This window comes from Eucalyptus grandis, chromosome 2 (assembly GCF_016545825.1).
Source record: "Eucalyptus grandis isolate ANBG69807.140 chromosome 2, ASM1654582v1, whole genome shotgun sequence".
In the NCBI taxonomy this organism is placed as follows: Eukaryota; Viridiplantae; Streptophyta; class Magnoliopsida; order Myrtales; family Myrtaceae; genus Eucalyptus; species Eucalyptus grandis.
The window spans coordinates 40,375,580-40,391,425 of NC_052613.1; the positions used below are offsets into that span (position 1 = coordinate 40,375,580).

The 15,846-nt window shown below is 37.3% G+C and overlaps 1 protein-coding gene across 1 annotated transcript; it reads right to left on the reverse strand.

Annotated features, from left to right (window-relative positions):
- Positions 1–6,701: 6,701 nt before the first annotated feature.
- On the reverse strand, positions 6,702–8,894 carry LOC120290099 (cyclic nucleotide-gated cation channel beta-1-like). The gene is made up of 2 exons (XM_039305791.1): positions 8,096–8,894; positions 6,702–7,320 (listed from the first exon to the last, which is right to left on the reverse strand). The coding sequence occupies exons 1-2, from the start codon at positions 8,730–8,732 to the stop codon at positions 7,184–7,186; spliced, it is 774 nt and encodes a 257-aa protein (XP_039161725.1). The 5' UTR covers positions 8,733–8,894; the 3' UTR covers positions 6,702–7,183.
- Positions 8,895–15,846: the final 6,952 nt, after the last annotated feature.

Genomic DNA, 15,846 nt, shown 5'->3' on the forward strand with positions numbered 1-15,846 from the left:
ACTTTCACATGAGTAATATCCACTTCTATGTGTATAAAGGAGTGCACGCACTAGCACATGGATGTGCCAAGTGATTCACTTTCACACGAGTAATATCCACTTCTATGTGTATAAAGGAGTGCATGTGCTAGCACATGGACGAGTTAGGTGGGTCACTTTCACATGAGTAATATCCACTTCCATGTGTATAAAGGCAGATTACCAATGATCAAATTTTCAATCTAGAGTAGCACTAAATAAATTTATGTATATGTACCCATCCAACGGATGAAAAGTGTAAGGTCTATATTTACTTGTCACGACCTATCCCTTCGTACGGAGAAAAATAAGTTTAGGGGTATTGTCTAAAAAACAAACCTATGATCTAGTGCGGGCTCTCATAAACTCATACCTCTCACAACTTTAAGGTATTCGTAAAATTTTCTAATAAAGAGTCCCAACTAGCCTATTGAGGTTGACAAAGAATCAAGTGAGACATTAAAGAATAACTCACCTCCTACACAACTAAAGAGTTTAGGGTTGGAGACTTGATTAATACAATTTCGGTACCTAATCTTATTCATTTCAAAAAGATTTTCTATCAGGTAGTTTATGTTAATGTTAGACATGTTGACTAATATGTAAGGTGACCATGCGCACATGTAATCATTAACATGACAATTAGCAACTAAAGTGACACCAAATAAATTGCATTGGGAGAGCAAGATCTAGCATTATCAAATAAGGAGCCTGCCATTTCTAACTAAGCTAAAGGGAAACCATAATCAACATATGGAAAATGCATAATCAACGGCATTTATTTTAAGGATAATTGGAACCTTATGGTAGAGCTAAAAGGGCTTGTTTAATTTTTTAACACAATTTTCTTATCAATGATTTTCTCATAACTTTAAGAGAGGGCGACCTTGAAAGATTATTTCTAAGCATTTTCTGACTTTAGGAAAAATAAAAATAAAAATAAAAATCGGAATTTTTAATTAATTTTTAAATATATATTTATTCAATTAATTAGTAGTCCGAAAATAGGGACCTAGCCAGAACATGGATGAACTTGGACTTACGGTTTAGAGTAGAGGGCACAATTGATCTTATCCTCAAGCCCACCCCATTTCTACCCCTTCTAAGCCCAATTCGGAAAAAAAAAACTCTCAAGTAAGCTCACTCTTCCACTAAAGATACACCAAGCCCATTCCTTTGTAACTGAGTGCACTAAACCCATCTTAATAAAAAGAACTCAACCCAAGCACTTCCAAAAATGAAGGCAGCTCGCTAAATTCCATCTTCGATTATCTTGATCTCACGCTTGAATCATATAATCTTCCCAATCTATTGTGATTAAAAATAATAATGTTTCTTTTCTAATAAGGTACCATCTTCTTCTTCTTTTAAATTACCACCTTTTTTTTTTCCTTTTGCGGTATGAACGATGCTTCGAAAGATGTTTGCAGGCTCACCGCTGGCGTTGAACTACAAGAGGATTTTCCTGATGGGGAGCAATTACTGTCCACAAGGTTGTTCGGGTTTCCCATACTTCCCTCCTCCGTCAGCACGACATCGCTGCATGCCGGGACACTTCGAGGTGGATCACCGTCAGCGTAGTCATCATTGTCGTCGTCGTAGCCGTCGGTGTTATTACTAAAAATCGTCGTGGTCCCGGGGACAGAACCGCCACTTCACCGAAATTGATATGGAAGCTTAATATTCCAAAAATAACGTCAGTGCCGCAGTTGCCGCAACCAGGGCCGACGCAGTTGTCATCGCCGGCAGAGGCTGATGCCGCAACGACGACCTCATCACAGCAATTGCCGCCGGGGGCTGATGTGGCAACGACGACCCCATCGCAGCTGTTGCCGCCAGCGGAGGTTGATGTGGCGACAACACTGTCATCGCCGAAGTGGCCGCTGACGCTGCAACGGCTGCCGCCGTCATCACTGCAGCCATCATCGTCATCGTCGTCGTCGCGGTCGTTGTCACCGCCACAGCAGCTGCTGTCGTGTTGTTCGTACAGTGATCAAATGATAGAATTACCATGGGTGGTAATTGAATGATGCATAGTGACAGATCGTCTGTTCTGTCGCATAATACTTCAGATTCAATGCAATAGATAATTCTTATTATTAGAGGAAATAATGTTTGTGTTGGAGGGTTTATTGAATTCGGCAGTTTTATGGTCCATCGAGAAATCCCGTATCATAATAAATTATGCCTTTCTGAATTTTCTCGTAACTCCTATGAAAAAGCTGCAATACACAAAATCTTAAAGGTTTTACAATCAACGGACGAGATTTATTTTTCTTTATCCAACGGTCATAAGTAGTTACGTATCCGTTCCCAAGGGGTAATCGTAACACCCTTAATAAAAAGGTAAGAAAAGAACTTTTAAAAAAAAAACAAAAAAAACAAAAGCCCAAAACAACTTTACATCTTCACCTTGCGCAGGAAAACGACGGCAATTGTCGTGGTGACCTCCCGACTTCCGAGGGCAAATTAGATTGGCAATTGACGGATTGCCAAGATTGGTCACCGGCCCTTGTCTGGCTGGCGACCATCTAAGGGGGAAAAAGAGAGGAAGGGAAAAGGAAGAAAAGAAAGGAGAAAATGCTTGTCTCTTAAGTTGTTTCCATTTTTTTTTTTTTTTGTTTCTTCAAATCTATTCTCGAGAATAAAAAAAAAATTAAACATGTCTCTATTCTATTTCTGTTATCAAAGGCAAAACAAAATAAAGATTCGTTAGAAAAAAAAAACCACATTATCTCACTATCTAGAAATAAAAATAATTATCTAGAAAAAAAAAATACATGTTTAAGTATATATCCAAACAAGATATAGAAATTTCTAATAGATTAGATGAAATCTCAAAGAATCCATGATTCAGTATATTTTCATAAAATTCTCAAATTCGAATCGTTTCATTCGCGATGAGAACAAATATATATATATATATATATATAAACACTTATTCTCGGGAGCATTACCAAATGCATTGCAAATGGTTCCTCTTGCGAGGAGGCATCTACACTTAGCACGACCCTTCCAAGCCGTATCAATCATAATTTGATTTTTCAATTCAATTATACGATTATATTGGAGACGTCACTAACTTATTATGGGTCAATTGGCAATTCAAGGAGGATGCGGAAGTACATTTCACTCCTATGAACTAAAGATTCATAAGTTGATTTAGATGCGCCGAGATCTTTCAGTATGAGAACAATTTACATGCGAACTTCACCAATTTTTATTCATTAACTCCTCTAAACATATAAAAAGTGACTATGCGTAGTCAGTCAAGTTATAAAAATAAACAAGTGAGCAATTGTAGTAAAAAGCTAATCAAATAAATAAATGACCGGAAAAATAAAGGACACGAGTCGTTTCGGGCAAAATCAAACAAAACCTTGTTATTCAGGCCTGGGACAAAACCCCGTGAGATATAAATGTAAATTTGGCATAAACTCTTCAAGAGATGCCTGACGCTCAAAAAGGAAAGTGAATGTATGATATGTCATGACCATCTACTAAATAAACTACATTCCTAAAATGAATTGTTGCATGTGAAAATTAAGTCTAAAAATGCAATATAAAGTGCATGCGATATTAAGAAAACAAATCTATTTGTGAATGTGCATGTCAATTTAAATGCACCCCTGAAAATACTTTTTAATTTTTTTAAATAGTTTAAGATACACAAAAAAAAAAACTAAGAAAATTAACTAAGTGTCGCAATAAATATGAACTATGTCTTATATGCTTGAATCAACCTATATTACATATTTACGTAGTAACTTGGACACCGAAATCACAAATAAAAATTGTCTATGTCAACACCGATGGTATCACATAAAAGGACTAGCGTTCATGTCAATGTCGATTGGCTAATTTTGGTTAGATTGACTGAATCAGCAGAAATGCAAAAATGTATAGAACTTAATTGTTCAAATATATATTTGAATTTGTACAATTATAATAAGTTTATGAGCCTTTTGATAATTTTCCTGACCAAGAGCCGCCACCAATAATGGAGGATAGAAGAGAGCTAGAGGCCATCTAATCAAAATTTGCACTCCTTTGCTGGTTGTGTAAGAATTATACCAATAACACCACTCGCCTCGGTTCTTCTTGATAAGTTACAAGCTCCTTCGACTCTTCAGTTTGTGCCATATCCTACTTCATTCCGATTTCATTCTTCTCCTTCTCACACTCGGGTCATATAATCTTCTCCGTTTATGTGATCAAAAAAGTGTTTCTTTTCTTAAAAAGTACCCTCCCTTTGAAGAACTACTTTTCTTGTGTGAATTGATGCTTCAAAATATGTCTGTAAACTAGTCGCTTGCATTGAAATACGCAGGATTTTCTTGATGGAGAATAATAACTGTCCACAAAATTGTCCGTGCTGTCCGTGTTGCCCGTACTTCTCCCCTTCGTCCGATGGCAAAATTTCGTCGTGGGATACTGCGGGATGGGTCATCGTCGGCATCGTAGTTGTCGCCGCCTTAATATGTGGTTTCCTTTTCTACTTTAATCGTGGTCCTAAAGACACAGAGGGCAGTCTCGCGGATGAGCCACAAATCTCCGTCGGTACAGGCGGTGTGAACATTTCGATTCCGTTGTCGTTAAAACTCTTCTCCAAAGGATAGTAATCTGCAAGCTTCCGGGCATGTTTCTGTGTGAAACTTGGATGATGTATAGTGACAGATCGTCTATTCTAGTATCCAACATTGGAGAGTTGATGTAATAAATAATTGTGTTGGAAGAAAAAAATTATGATGAAGGGTTTATTAAATTTCTGTAGTTCTATGGTATTTCAAGAAATGGATCTTCGGATTTATTGCAACATTTTCAGGGGTGAACCATTAAAAGAAAACTAATGAATCACTATGGGATTGAGGATGAGACCAACTGGTCCTAGGACCAAGAACCGGACCATCCAGTCCAATCCAATGGAACTAGCCACTTAGCAAAAAAAATAGAATAAAATAAAAATATATACTACAGTTATTACAATTTTATGGTATATTGCTATTTCTAAGAAATTAAAAATATTAAAAAAAAAAAAAAAAGTTGATCCAATCCCATCCAATTCCCCCTCAGAATTAGGAAGCAGACTGAAAATCGTCAATTCCATTTTTATGGAACTGGAAACTAGACCAACGCCTTTGAGAATTGGATCAACGTCCCTAGGAATCGAATTGAACCGAACCAGCCAGTCCGATCCGATTCGGGCGGTCCGATATGCTCACCCTTAATTAATAACTTTTGCATTTTTAAAGTGAGGATGTACATGAAAGAGGCATGCCTCACGGCAAATCAACATAATGGTAATGTCATTAATGTTAGATCATGATTATCTGCTACGTGAATTGAAAGTTCCCAACTCTTTGTCATGTTATAATGGCTATCTATAGTGTGCTTTGGTCCACTCGTCAATAATTTTTGCTTTTTCAAAGTGAGGATGTACATGAGAAAGGCATGCCTCACCGACCGGTGATGTTGACTTGCCATGAGGCATACCTTTCTTGCGGTAGGACTTTCATCCATCTCTTCTCACTCTAGATGCGAGAGGCTACTTTATTTGTCTATCCTGTGATAACCAAGATTGTTCAACTCTTCAATAATTTTTGCTTTTTTAAAGTGAGGATGAACATGAGAAAGGCATGCCTCACCGACCGGTTATGTTGACTTGCCGTGAGGCATGCCTTTCTTGTGGTAGGACTTTCATCATCTCCTCTCACTCCAAATGTGGAATGCTACTTTACCTGTCTATCCTGCAATAGCCAGGGTTGGATAACCCTCACATGATGTCTACCTTCACCATTGAGTGGCCCTTAATTCCTGGTCAATTTTTTTCTTCCCGACTAAGAGGGAATACGGGAGCAATATTGTGAGGTCTCGCACCCCTTGTTTCTTTCCCTTGAGTCTTTTAAGAACTTGCTTAAATCATGATCATGATTATTTGGCACATGAATTGAAAGTTCCCAGCTCTTTATCATGTCAATTAACCATTCCTTCTTAAGTACATCCTCACTTTAAAAAAGGCAAAAATTATTGATGACATATGAACAAAAGGTGGGGGCCCCGAATTAAAGAGTTCCACATTCCCATCATTCATTATGGAGTCTTTGATTAAATGTGACTTGACAATCAAGATGCCAACAATGAGCACTGGGACAGTGGCCACGGTCGATTGGAGCATCATTTGAAGTTCTGGCAAAATCCAAAAAGAAATCATGTATTTATGCGAAAGGTATAACCATGATATGAAATCGTGTATTTATGTGAAAGGTATAGTCATGATATGATGATAGGGCTAGTAAGGACACCTAGAGGGAGGTGAATAGGTGTTCTAGCAAATTTACACTAGACTTTTAACAAATTAACTCGTCTTTCAAGAATAACAGATTGAATATGTAAAAGACTATAAGTAGTTAGATAAATCTACGAATTAAAGCAAGGAGTATAGGGAAAGAGAATTGAAACACAAGGTTTATAGTGGTTCGGCTTAGACCAAGCCTATGTCCACTCTCCTGCACTGACAGCCTACTGGTTGGATTTCACTATGAACCAAAAGAGATTTTTACAGTCTCATGTCCTTGATTTCACAGTGTAGAAACTCTACTACACTTCCTCAAAGTCTCACAAGTGTTTAATCTCTCTTTTGAGTACAACTTAAGCTCAGCGATAGAGAAAGCAAAGAACTAAGAGTTTCAGATCTTGGAATTTTTCTTTCACGCACACACTCGAACAACTTGAGCGTCTTCCTTATATACTCCTTCATGCATCTATATCCGTTGACACTTTCCAAAGAAGTTCTTCCAATCTACCTGTTGGATAGAATCAATCAAAGATATCTCAAGTCGTTTAAGGAATGTGATGATAGTCCACAAATCTTGCTCACCCATACAATTAGGATTTAGGTTTTCATAAGTAGAACCTTCCAAGTATACTTCGCCTTTCAAAAGTTCTTGATTATTCGAATTGATTCCAATAAGAATAATTGATCACAATGTGTTATCTCCAACCATAAAATCTTCTTCAAACCGTACGAACCGAATCCTTAAAGATAAACTCGTATCTGAATAAGTCTTCTCTTCGTTGGTCAAGAAACTGGCAGTGTGGGTTGACTTTGAGTCTTGAGTCTTGCAGTCTTTAGACTTTGACGATAGAGTCTGGAGTTCATCTTACTTTAATAATTGAGTCTTGAAGTCTTCAAACTAGACTGATGGAAACGTTTTGTCAACTTCAAAATAAGAGAGTTTTCTCCAACAATCTCCCCCTTTTTGATGGTGACAAAACTTTCTTGCATATTTGAATGCCTTTGACCTACAAAACAAAACATAAGCAGAACAAGATATTTCATAAAAGGTGAGTAGATTTGGACAAGAATAGTAACGATTCTGCAATCACGTAAAACACGTTAGTCCTGTAAAATAACTATCATTACTTAATCATTGTCACAGCCTAAGTTACTGTAAGCATCAAAAAAATCAAATCAAACAGTCAAAAAGTCCAATCCACAACCAAACAAAAGATAAGTCCAAAAGTCAAATAAGTCCAAACCAATAGTCAAATTTGCATATACTTTCTCCCCTTTTTGTCAACAGCAAAAAGTGGAGAACATAAAAGAATTGGATAAAACCAAGGTTTTTTTTGGAATGCGAACAAGTTGAAAATCCCCATAGACTTGACGGTCTCCTCCAACTTCCTCAGATCCTCCTTGATTGTTCTAAATCCTCACCCTTTGCATTTGCTTAAACTTAAAGATTAAGGGCTTGTACTTGGTCGTGCAAAGAAACCGAAGTAGCTTTATGAGCATTCTGCATGATCTGAAATTCACATCCCAACCCATAAATCTGAGCTTTAATCTCCAGAAGAAGCTCGAGCAGCCTTTTAAAGTCTGCTGAATTGTCAGTTTCAGTACTTGCTTCAACACGATCAAATTGTGGAGTATTAACTGATGATGGAACTTCAGTATGTACATTCAAACTTGGAGATGAAGCCTCATTACCATTTTCAGGAAATTGAGAGGCATACACATTTTCTGGATCGGCATAAGAACGACTAACATCATCACTAGTAAAAGCAAGTGAAGAAGTACCTCTTTTATTAGCAGCTCCCCCCGTTTTAGTTCCTTCAGGTGGAGAAAAGTACTCTTCTTGTTCTTGCTCTTCTTCAATATCACGAAGATCTTGTCCTTCTTCCTCTGCACAAGAATCACCATGATCCTCTTCTTCTGCTCGTTCTCTTCCTTTCTCTACGTCTTTTGTTCTTCCTTCTTCTTCTTCTTCTTCCCTCATCGCTTCTTTCTCTACATCTCGCTGCTCTGTCTCTTCTCTGTCTCGGTTCTCTCGATCCTCTGTCTCTGTAACAAAACTCTGTAAGTTCTTCAAAGCAAAAGAAGAGATAGTGATGTCATCATCATCTTCTTCATCCTCCAAGATGAGTGCTCTCCTCTTCTTAGATGGTGCTATCATGGGCTCTTTGCCTTTCCTTTCTCCAGCCGCAAAGTCTTGTCGTGCCTTGACAGGGGTCTTCACCTTAAAGCGCTCCAAAGCCTTGTTTAGCTCCTTCAAACGTATCTTGGAAACCATTTTCAATCCCACTACCATTGGATCAATGGTTCGAACACACGGAATTTTGGGAGGCTGAATGTTAAGATATTTGAACAAACGAGTGACAAGAGCAGAATAAAGGAGTTGTCCCTTATCCTTTACCATTGTCCTATACATGTACATAAGGATAGTGTGAGGCAGAGAGAACTAAAAACCAATGTTAATGGCGTACATCAACTTTGCTTCAGAGTTTGAGACATCAGTCTTTAATATGGATTTGGGTCTGAGATAGTTAATGACAATCTTGTAAAGTAAGATATTGAAGGCATTCATCCTAGAGTAAGAAATTCGGCCTTCAGCAATTCTATCTCAAACAAGTGCCAAGGAAGCACGAGCCATAGACACACTGATTGGTTGGAAACTCCATCTTTCCACCCCCAATCACATCAGCTAGAGTGTTCACATCAACCACAAAATCCTAGTCTCTAACAATAAAGGAAAATCTATTCGCATCTAAAATGGATCAATTGGAATAGAAATAAGCTGTAAGTTTCGGATGAGTAACAGTTGTTTCAGAGCAAAACTGTTCGAGTTAAAGCAATGTAAACTTCTCCCGTAACTTCACGGTTAATGAATCGAGAAAATCAAAATCCACACTCCTAGGATTCATCACCCCTCGCTTCAACAATTTAGAATAAGCTTGCTTGTGCTCCTTAGAACGAAAAAAAAAAAAAAAAAATCTGTTCTTGTACCACGAATGTTCGCAGCAACACGCATCCTGGGCTTAAAATGTGTGAACATCCTCTCATCATCATCTTTTCCTTTAGGTTGATTAAATGATCCAAACCATGGATCACTTGGGAAATTTGCAAAAGCCCTTTTTGTCGAACCAGCAGTAGTAATGCCCAAACTCTCCATTGTCTTTAAAAAATGAGTTTCATTTTTGTACCATTTTTCACTCAAAAACTCATCAATAAAGGTCATTGGAGCACCACATTCCTTCAAAGCGGTGTAGAGTTTGAAAAGAAATGCGGGCTTAAGAGTCCTTACAGGTTCTACATTCTCGATTATTTCTTCATCTGCTTGTTGTTGCGAAGGCACTTGAGTTCTAGCCTGAGAAGAATGGCGAAGTTGAGAATATTGGTGTTGACTTTGCTGATGCTTTGGAGAGTCTTCTTCCTTGATTAAATCAAAGTGCGTAGGACCCTCACGCATATGTTGCGGTCCCCTGCTTGCGATCCTAGAGAACTTTCTTTGGGAAGACATTGTCACAGTCTTTGAGAGATTTCTCGAACTCGATTCGCGAAAAAAGATGAGAACTTTATGGATTAAACTAGTGAAAAAAAGTGAGAAAGTGAGGTTCTATGAAGAAGAAAAACAACAATATATAAAGCAAACAAAACAAGGTATACGAATTGTCATAAAAGAATAAATAAAAATGCATTTTTGAAAATGAATAACTGCCTTTTTGAAAATGAATAACTGCCATAAATTCAAAGACTCTAAGATAATTTCTAAAAATATAACAATCAATTAGTGATTAAAAGTAACCGTACCCTTTTAAAAATTTAAAATGCTGAAATCGAAATAACTTACAGTAGTAACTTTTAGTTATTCTAAGTCCGAGCATCTTCGGACTTTCTTTGGATAAAGGTTGTGATATTCAATCTGGTGCGAATAGACTCAAATAGGCTTTTTCTAAAGGTTTTGTAAATATGTCCCTTGCTTGATTCTTTGAATCGATGAACTGTATCATAACTTCTCTATTCTGAACATGATCTTTAATGAAATTATGTCGAATCTCTATGTGTTTTGCTCTTGAATGAAGAATTGGATTCTTTGTAAGATTGATTACGCTGGTATTGTCACATTTGATCTCGGTGCACGAGTCTTCAATTCCAAAGTCTCTCAGTTATTGTTTTAACCATAAAATTTGAGAATAGCAACTTCCAAGAGCCACATACTATGCTTATGCTATTGAAAGAGCTATAGTGCTTTGCTTCCTTAAGAACCAAGATACTGTCCTGTTTCCCAACAATTAACACGTACCAGAAGTACTCTTTCTATCAACTCTGCATCCTGCTAAATCTACGTCCGAATATCCAATGAGGGTAAAGTCCCATTCTTTGGGATACTGTAGACCTAAATTTGAAGTAGTTGCAACATATTTGATGATGCGTTTTGCAGTACTTAGATGAGATTCTTTTGGATCTGATTGAAATCTTGCACAAATGCAAACACTAAACAAAATGTCAGGTCTGAAAGTAGTAAGATAAAAAGTGAACCAATAATGCTCCTGTAAAGCTTTTGGTCAACTTTCTTTCCTCCTTCGTCTTTGTCCAGCTTCGAAGAACTTGACATTGGTATTTCAGTCTTTATACAATTCTCCAATCCGAACTTTTTAACGAGATCTTTTGCATATTTTTCTTGGTGAATGAAAATTCATTCCTTCAATTGCTTCACTTGTAATCCAAGAAAGAAAGATAGTTCACCCATCATATTCATCTCAAACTCATCTTGCATAAACTTAGAAAACTTCTTGCACAAGTTTTCGTTAGGTGATCTAAATATGATATCATCAACATAGATTTGAACAAGTAGAAAATCTTTACCTTCTCTTTTAATAAATAAAGTAGTATCAACTTTACCTTTAACAAAACCATTATGAATTAGAAACTTACTTAACCTGTCGTACTAAGCTCGAGGTGCTTATTTTAATCCATATAGAGCCTTCTGTTGGAGAAATCTTCTTGAAGTGTTTTGAAGTTGACAAAACGATTCTATCGCCTAGTCGAAGGCTTGCGAGACTCGCTATTTAAAGTCTCGAAGACCTCCCGGACAGCCGACTCAAGACTCAAAGTCTATCCTCATTGACAATCTCTAATCCGTTGAAGAAAGGTTATCCAACCTGGATGTTTCGTTAAGGATTTGACCTTATCAACTGGAGAAGATCTCGTTCTTTGGAGAAGACATAACGGAGTCCTTTGATTGATCGAAGATTGACTCGATAAATTGAAGATCCGGTGATTGCCTAAATATTATTGGAAGGTTACGCTTATGGAAACCGAGATCCCGATTGTATGGGCGAACAGATTAATGGGCTATCAACACATTCCTTTAATAGCTTGAACAATCTTCCTAATTGATTCCGTCCAACGGGTAGATTGGAGGAATTCCTTTGGTAAGTGCCAACGGGTATGATGGCATAAAGGAGTATATAAGGAAGATCGTCTTAGTTGTTCAAGGTGTGCGCGATAGAAGAATTCCAAAGTCGAAGCTCCTATTTGTTTAGATAAATCCTTTGAGCGAATACTTGTATACAAAGAGAGTCTATATTTGTGAGAGACCTTGAGGAGGTGTGGTAGAACATCTACACTGTGGAATCAAGGCAAAGCTGTACTGTAACTTCTCTTTTGATCATAGTGAAATCCAGGCCGGTGGGGGTCGGTGCGGAAGAGTGGACGTAGGCTTGGAATAAGCCGAACCACTATAAATCATGTGTTCAATTTTCTCTTCCTCATTCTCTCTACCTCGATCGTATTTCATTTTGTTAATTAAGAGAGAATTTACTTTCTATCATATGCTAAGAATCGCTTCCGTATTTCAATAAATTGTTTATGCACCTATTCACCCCCCTCTAGGTACTCATACTAGCAATATCAATTGGTATCAGAGCCTGTGTACTTACTTTATTTGAAGTGTTTTACTTCGTAGTAAAAGATCCATGGCTAGTATGCTAGCACCAGGGCTGATGGAAGGGCAAAGCAATACTAGACCACCCTACTTCGATGGAAAGGATTACAACATCTGGAAGAACAAGATGAAAGCTTTCCTACGATCAAAGGATCCTCTGGAATGGGACGTTGTAGAAAAAGGAATTACTCCTACCACTGCATCAGTCTCTGAAAGAGGAAAAGAAACTTATGAAACCAGCGGAATGTCTCTGGAAGAAATAATCAAGAGACAAACACTCGATGCAAAAGCAATTTACTCCTTATATTGTGCTTTATCACCAACTGAATATAATAGAATATCTTCTTGTGGTACAGCAAAAGAAGTTTGGGACAGATTGCATATCACCTATGAAGGAACGTAGATCAGTGAAGGAAACAAGAATCAACATTCTTCTTGGTCAATACAAAGCCTTCGAATGAAACCAGAGAATCTATATCGACATGTTTAGTCGTTTCTGAGCGATATTGTGAATGGTCTTGAAAATCAAGGTCAACCAACTTCGATCCCATGAAGGTAAACAAGCTACTTATGTGTGGACTCTCCAGGGATTGGAATCACATAAAGACTTCGATAAGAGAGACGCAGAGAATTATGCCACTATCTGTCGACGAGCTAATTGGAACTCTTCAGTCTTATGAAGTGGAAAGGATCAATGAAGATGAAGATCCAAAAGGTAAGAAATCCATTGCGTTAAAATCAAATGATGATTACGATGATCTGATTCGAAGATGATATGGACGATGAGGAGCTTGCTCTCATGATAAGAAAATTCAGAAAACTGAATAGAAAAGGAAGAAGGTTCAACACAAAGAAACAAAGCTTTCAAAGACAGCAGACCAAGTCTATTGATGATGAGGAACCAAACAAAAACGTAGTCTGCTTTGAATGTAAGAAAAAGGGACACATCGGACCCAACTGTCCTCTTACGAAGAAGAAGAGAGGAAAAGCTGAAAAATTTCGAAAAGCTCTCAAAGCCGAAACCCGAGTGACACGAGTGTGAAGAAAGTGATAATGAATATGCCAATCTATGTCTGATGGCACAATCAGACTCAGACTCTGAATCAGACTCAGACAGTGAATTTGAGGCAAGTAATTTTAAAATTCCTATCAAAGTTTCTATATATATTGATGAACTATGCTTTAGTCTTAAGACTTCTCTCAAAAGAATTTCCGAACTGAAAAAAAGAAAACTCAGCTCTAAAACAAAAGGAAAATGTTTTAGCGAAAAGAGTTAAAAGTCTAGACTTGTCTGTTTCCAATCTTAAAGAAAATGAAAACAATCTTTTAAAAGAAAATGTTTTTTTAAAAACAGACTTATCAAATGTATCAAAGAAATTTTCAATAGGGTCTGAAAAACTTGAGAAAATTCTTTCAAAGCACAAAGACCTTACTTCAATAAGTCCGGTCTAGGTATGACGAAGAAACAATTCCCTTGATTAATTTTCCTAAAGTGAAAGAAAGAATTAAGAAAAGACTCTCGAGTGAGGTTTACAAAAATCACTTCAAGAAAGTTTTTGTTAAATCTGTAGGTAGAAATGCTCTAAAATGTTCAAAATGCAACAGTCCGGATCACTTTGAAAAAGAGTGTCCTATGGTTTGGAAACTTTGTTAAGAAAATATGGGCTAATACTGCTTATATTACTAACACCAAAGGACCCAAGAAAGTTTGGGTACCAAAGAAAGCTTGAGACTCTTTTTTTAAATGCAGGTCACCGTCAAGAAAAAGGTAAAGTGGTATCTTGACAAAGTGGATGCTCAAGACACATGACGGGAGACTCAAAATGTTTCATAAAGCTTGCTCAAGTAAATGGTGGAAAAGTTTCATTTGGAGGAAACAACAAAGGAAGTATTATGGGATTTGGAACTGTGAAAATTGGAAATCTCACAATAAGTAATGTTTCCTTAGTGGAAGGACTCAATTACAATCTTCTCGGCATTAGTCAATTGTGTGATACTGGTTTCAAGATCTTCTTTCAAGAAGGAATATGTTACGGAATCATTAAAAAGACTCTACTCGATCTTTCATGGGTCGTAGACATGGAAACATCTATCTTCTGGATGTGAAACCAAATGAATCGCAATGTTTTATCTCAATTCAAGACGAAGCAAGCTTATGGCACGAAAGCTTGGTCATGTCAACATGAAGCAATTAGCCAAAATCTCATCAAAACGGCTTGTTCGAGGACTACCCGTTACCTTATCAAAGACTGATCCATGTACTCCATGTATTCTGGGAAAATAGGTAAGAAATTCATTTAAGCCAATAAATCATGTCTCTACTAATCATGTACTACAGTTTGCATATGGATCTCTTCGGACCAACCGAACACAGTATTGGAGGTAAGAAATATTGCCTAGTAATTGTGGACGATTACTCCCGTTTTACTTGGGTATATTTCCTTACAAGTAAGTCGGAAACCTTCTCGTATTTTGAAAAGTTTGCTAAAAATGTTCAAAATGAAAAAAGATGTGTTATCTCTTGTATAAGAACGGATCATGGAGGTGAATTTGAAAATCAAGATTTTACAAAATTTTGTGATGAATCGCTTTAATCATGTGTTCTCCTCTCCATATACTCCTCGGCAAAATGGAGTTGTGGAAAGAAAAAACAGATCTCTTCAGAAATGGCTAGAACTCTTTTAATAGAAAGCAAGATTTCTTCACGATTTTGGGCTGAAGCTGTTTTTCAACAACTTGTTATATCATCAATAGAGTCTTCTTAAGACCTATTCTAGAGAAACCCCTTATGAATTGTTCAAAGATAAGAAGCCTATTGTTTCATACTTTCATGTATTTGGTTGCAAATGTTTTATATTGAAAAATGCAAAAGATCGAGTTGGTAAGTTTGAAGAAAGATCGATGAAGGTATCTTCCTTGGATATTCTACATCAAGCAAAGCCTTGAGTCTATAACAAAAAGAGCCGATGTCAGGGAGGAGTCAATGAATGTCAAATTTCAAGACTCAACACAAGATGAATCAAGTCAAACTCATCAAGAAGAGTCTCGAACTCTCCCGGACCTTCCAAAGCTTACAACTCAAGAAGCATCTCGGACTGGAAAACCAGCATCGGGATGTTCGTGAAGATTCAAACAAAGAGAGAGATCATCAAAACGACAAATCAACAAGTAACTGGAAGCATAAGTCTAGTCATCCCAAAGATCTTATAATCGGCGAAATTAATGAAGGAATTCGCACCAGATCAAAAGGGGAGAAGAGTCTAGTCTTTTGTAGCTCTTGTTTCTGAAATTGAACCAAAAGCATAGAAGAAGCTTTGTCGATGAAAGCTGGATTGAAGCTATGCAAGAAGAGCTCGATGAGTTCAACATTAATGATGTCTCGAATTGACATCCAAACCAAAAGGTAAAACTGTTATTGGAGCTAAATGGGTGTTCGAAACAAGATGAATGAGAAAGGAAAAGTCGTACGAAAACAAAACAAGACTCGTGGCCAAGGGATATACGCAAGAAGAAGGAATAGACTATGATGAGACTTACGCTCCAAAGCAAGGTTAGAAGCTATTCGACTATTACTTGTGTTTGCTTGTTATAAGAATTTCAGGTT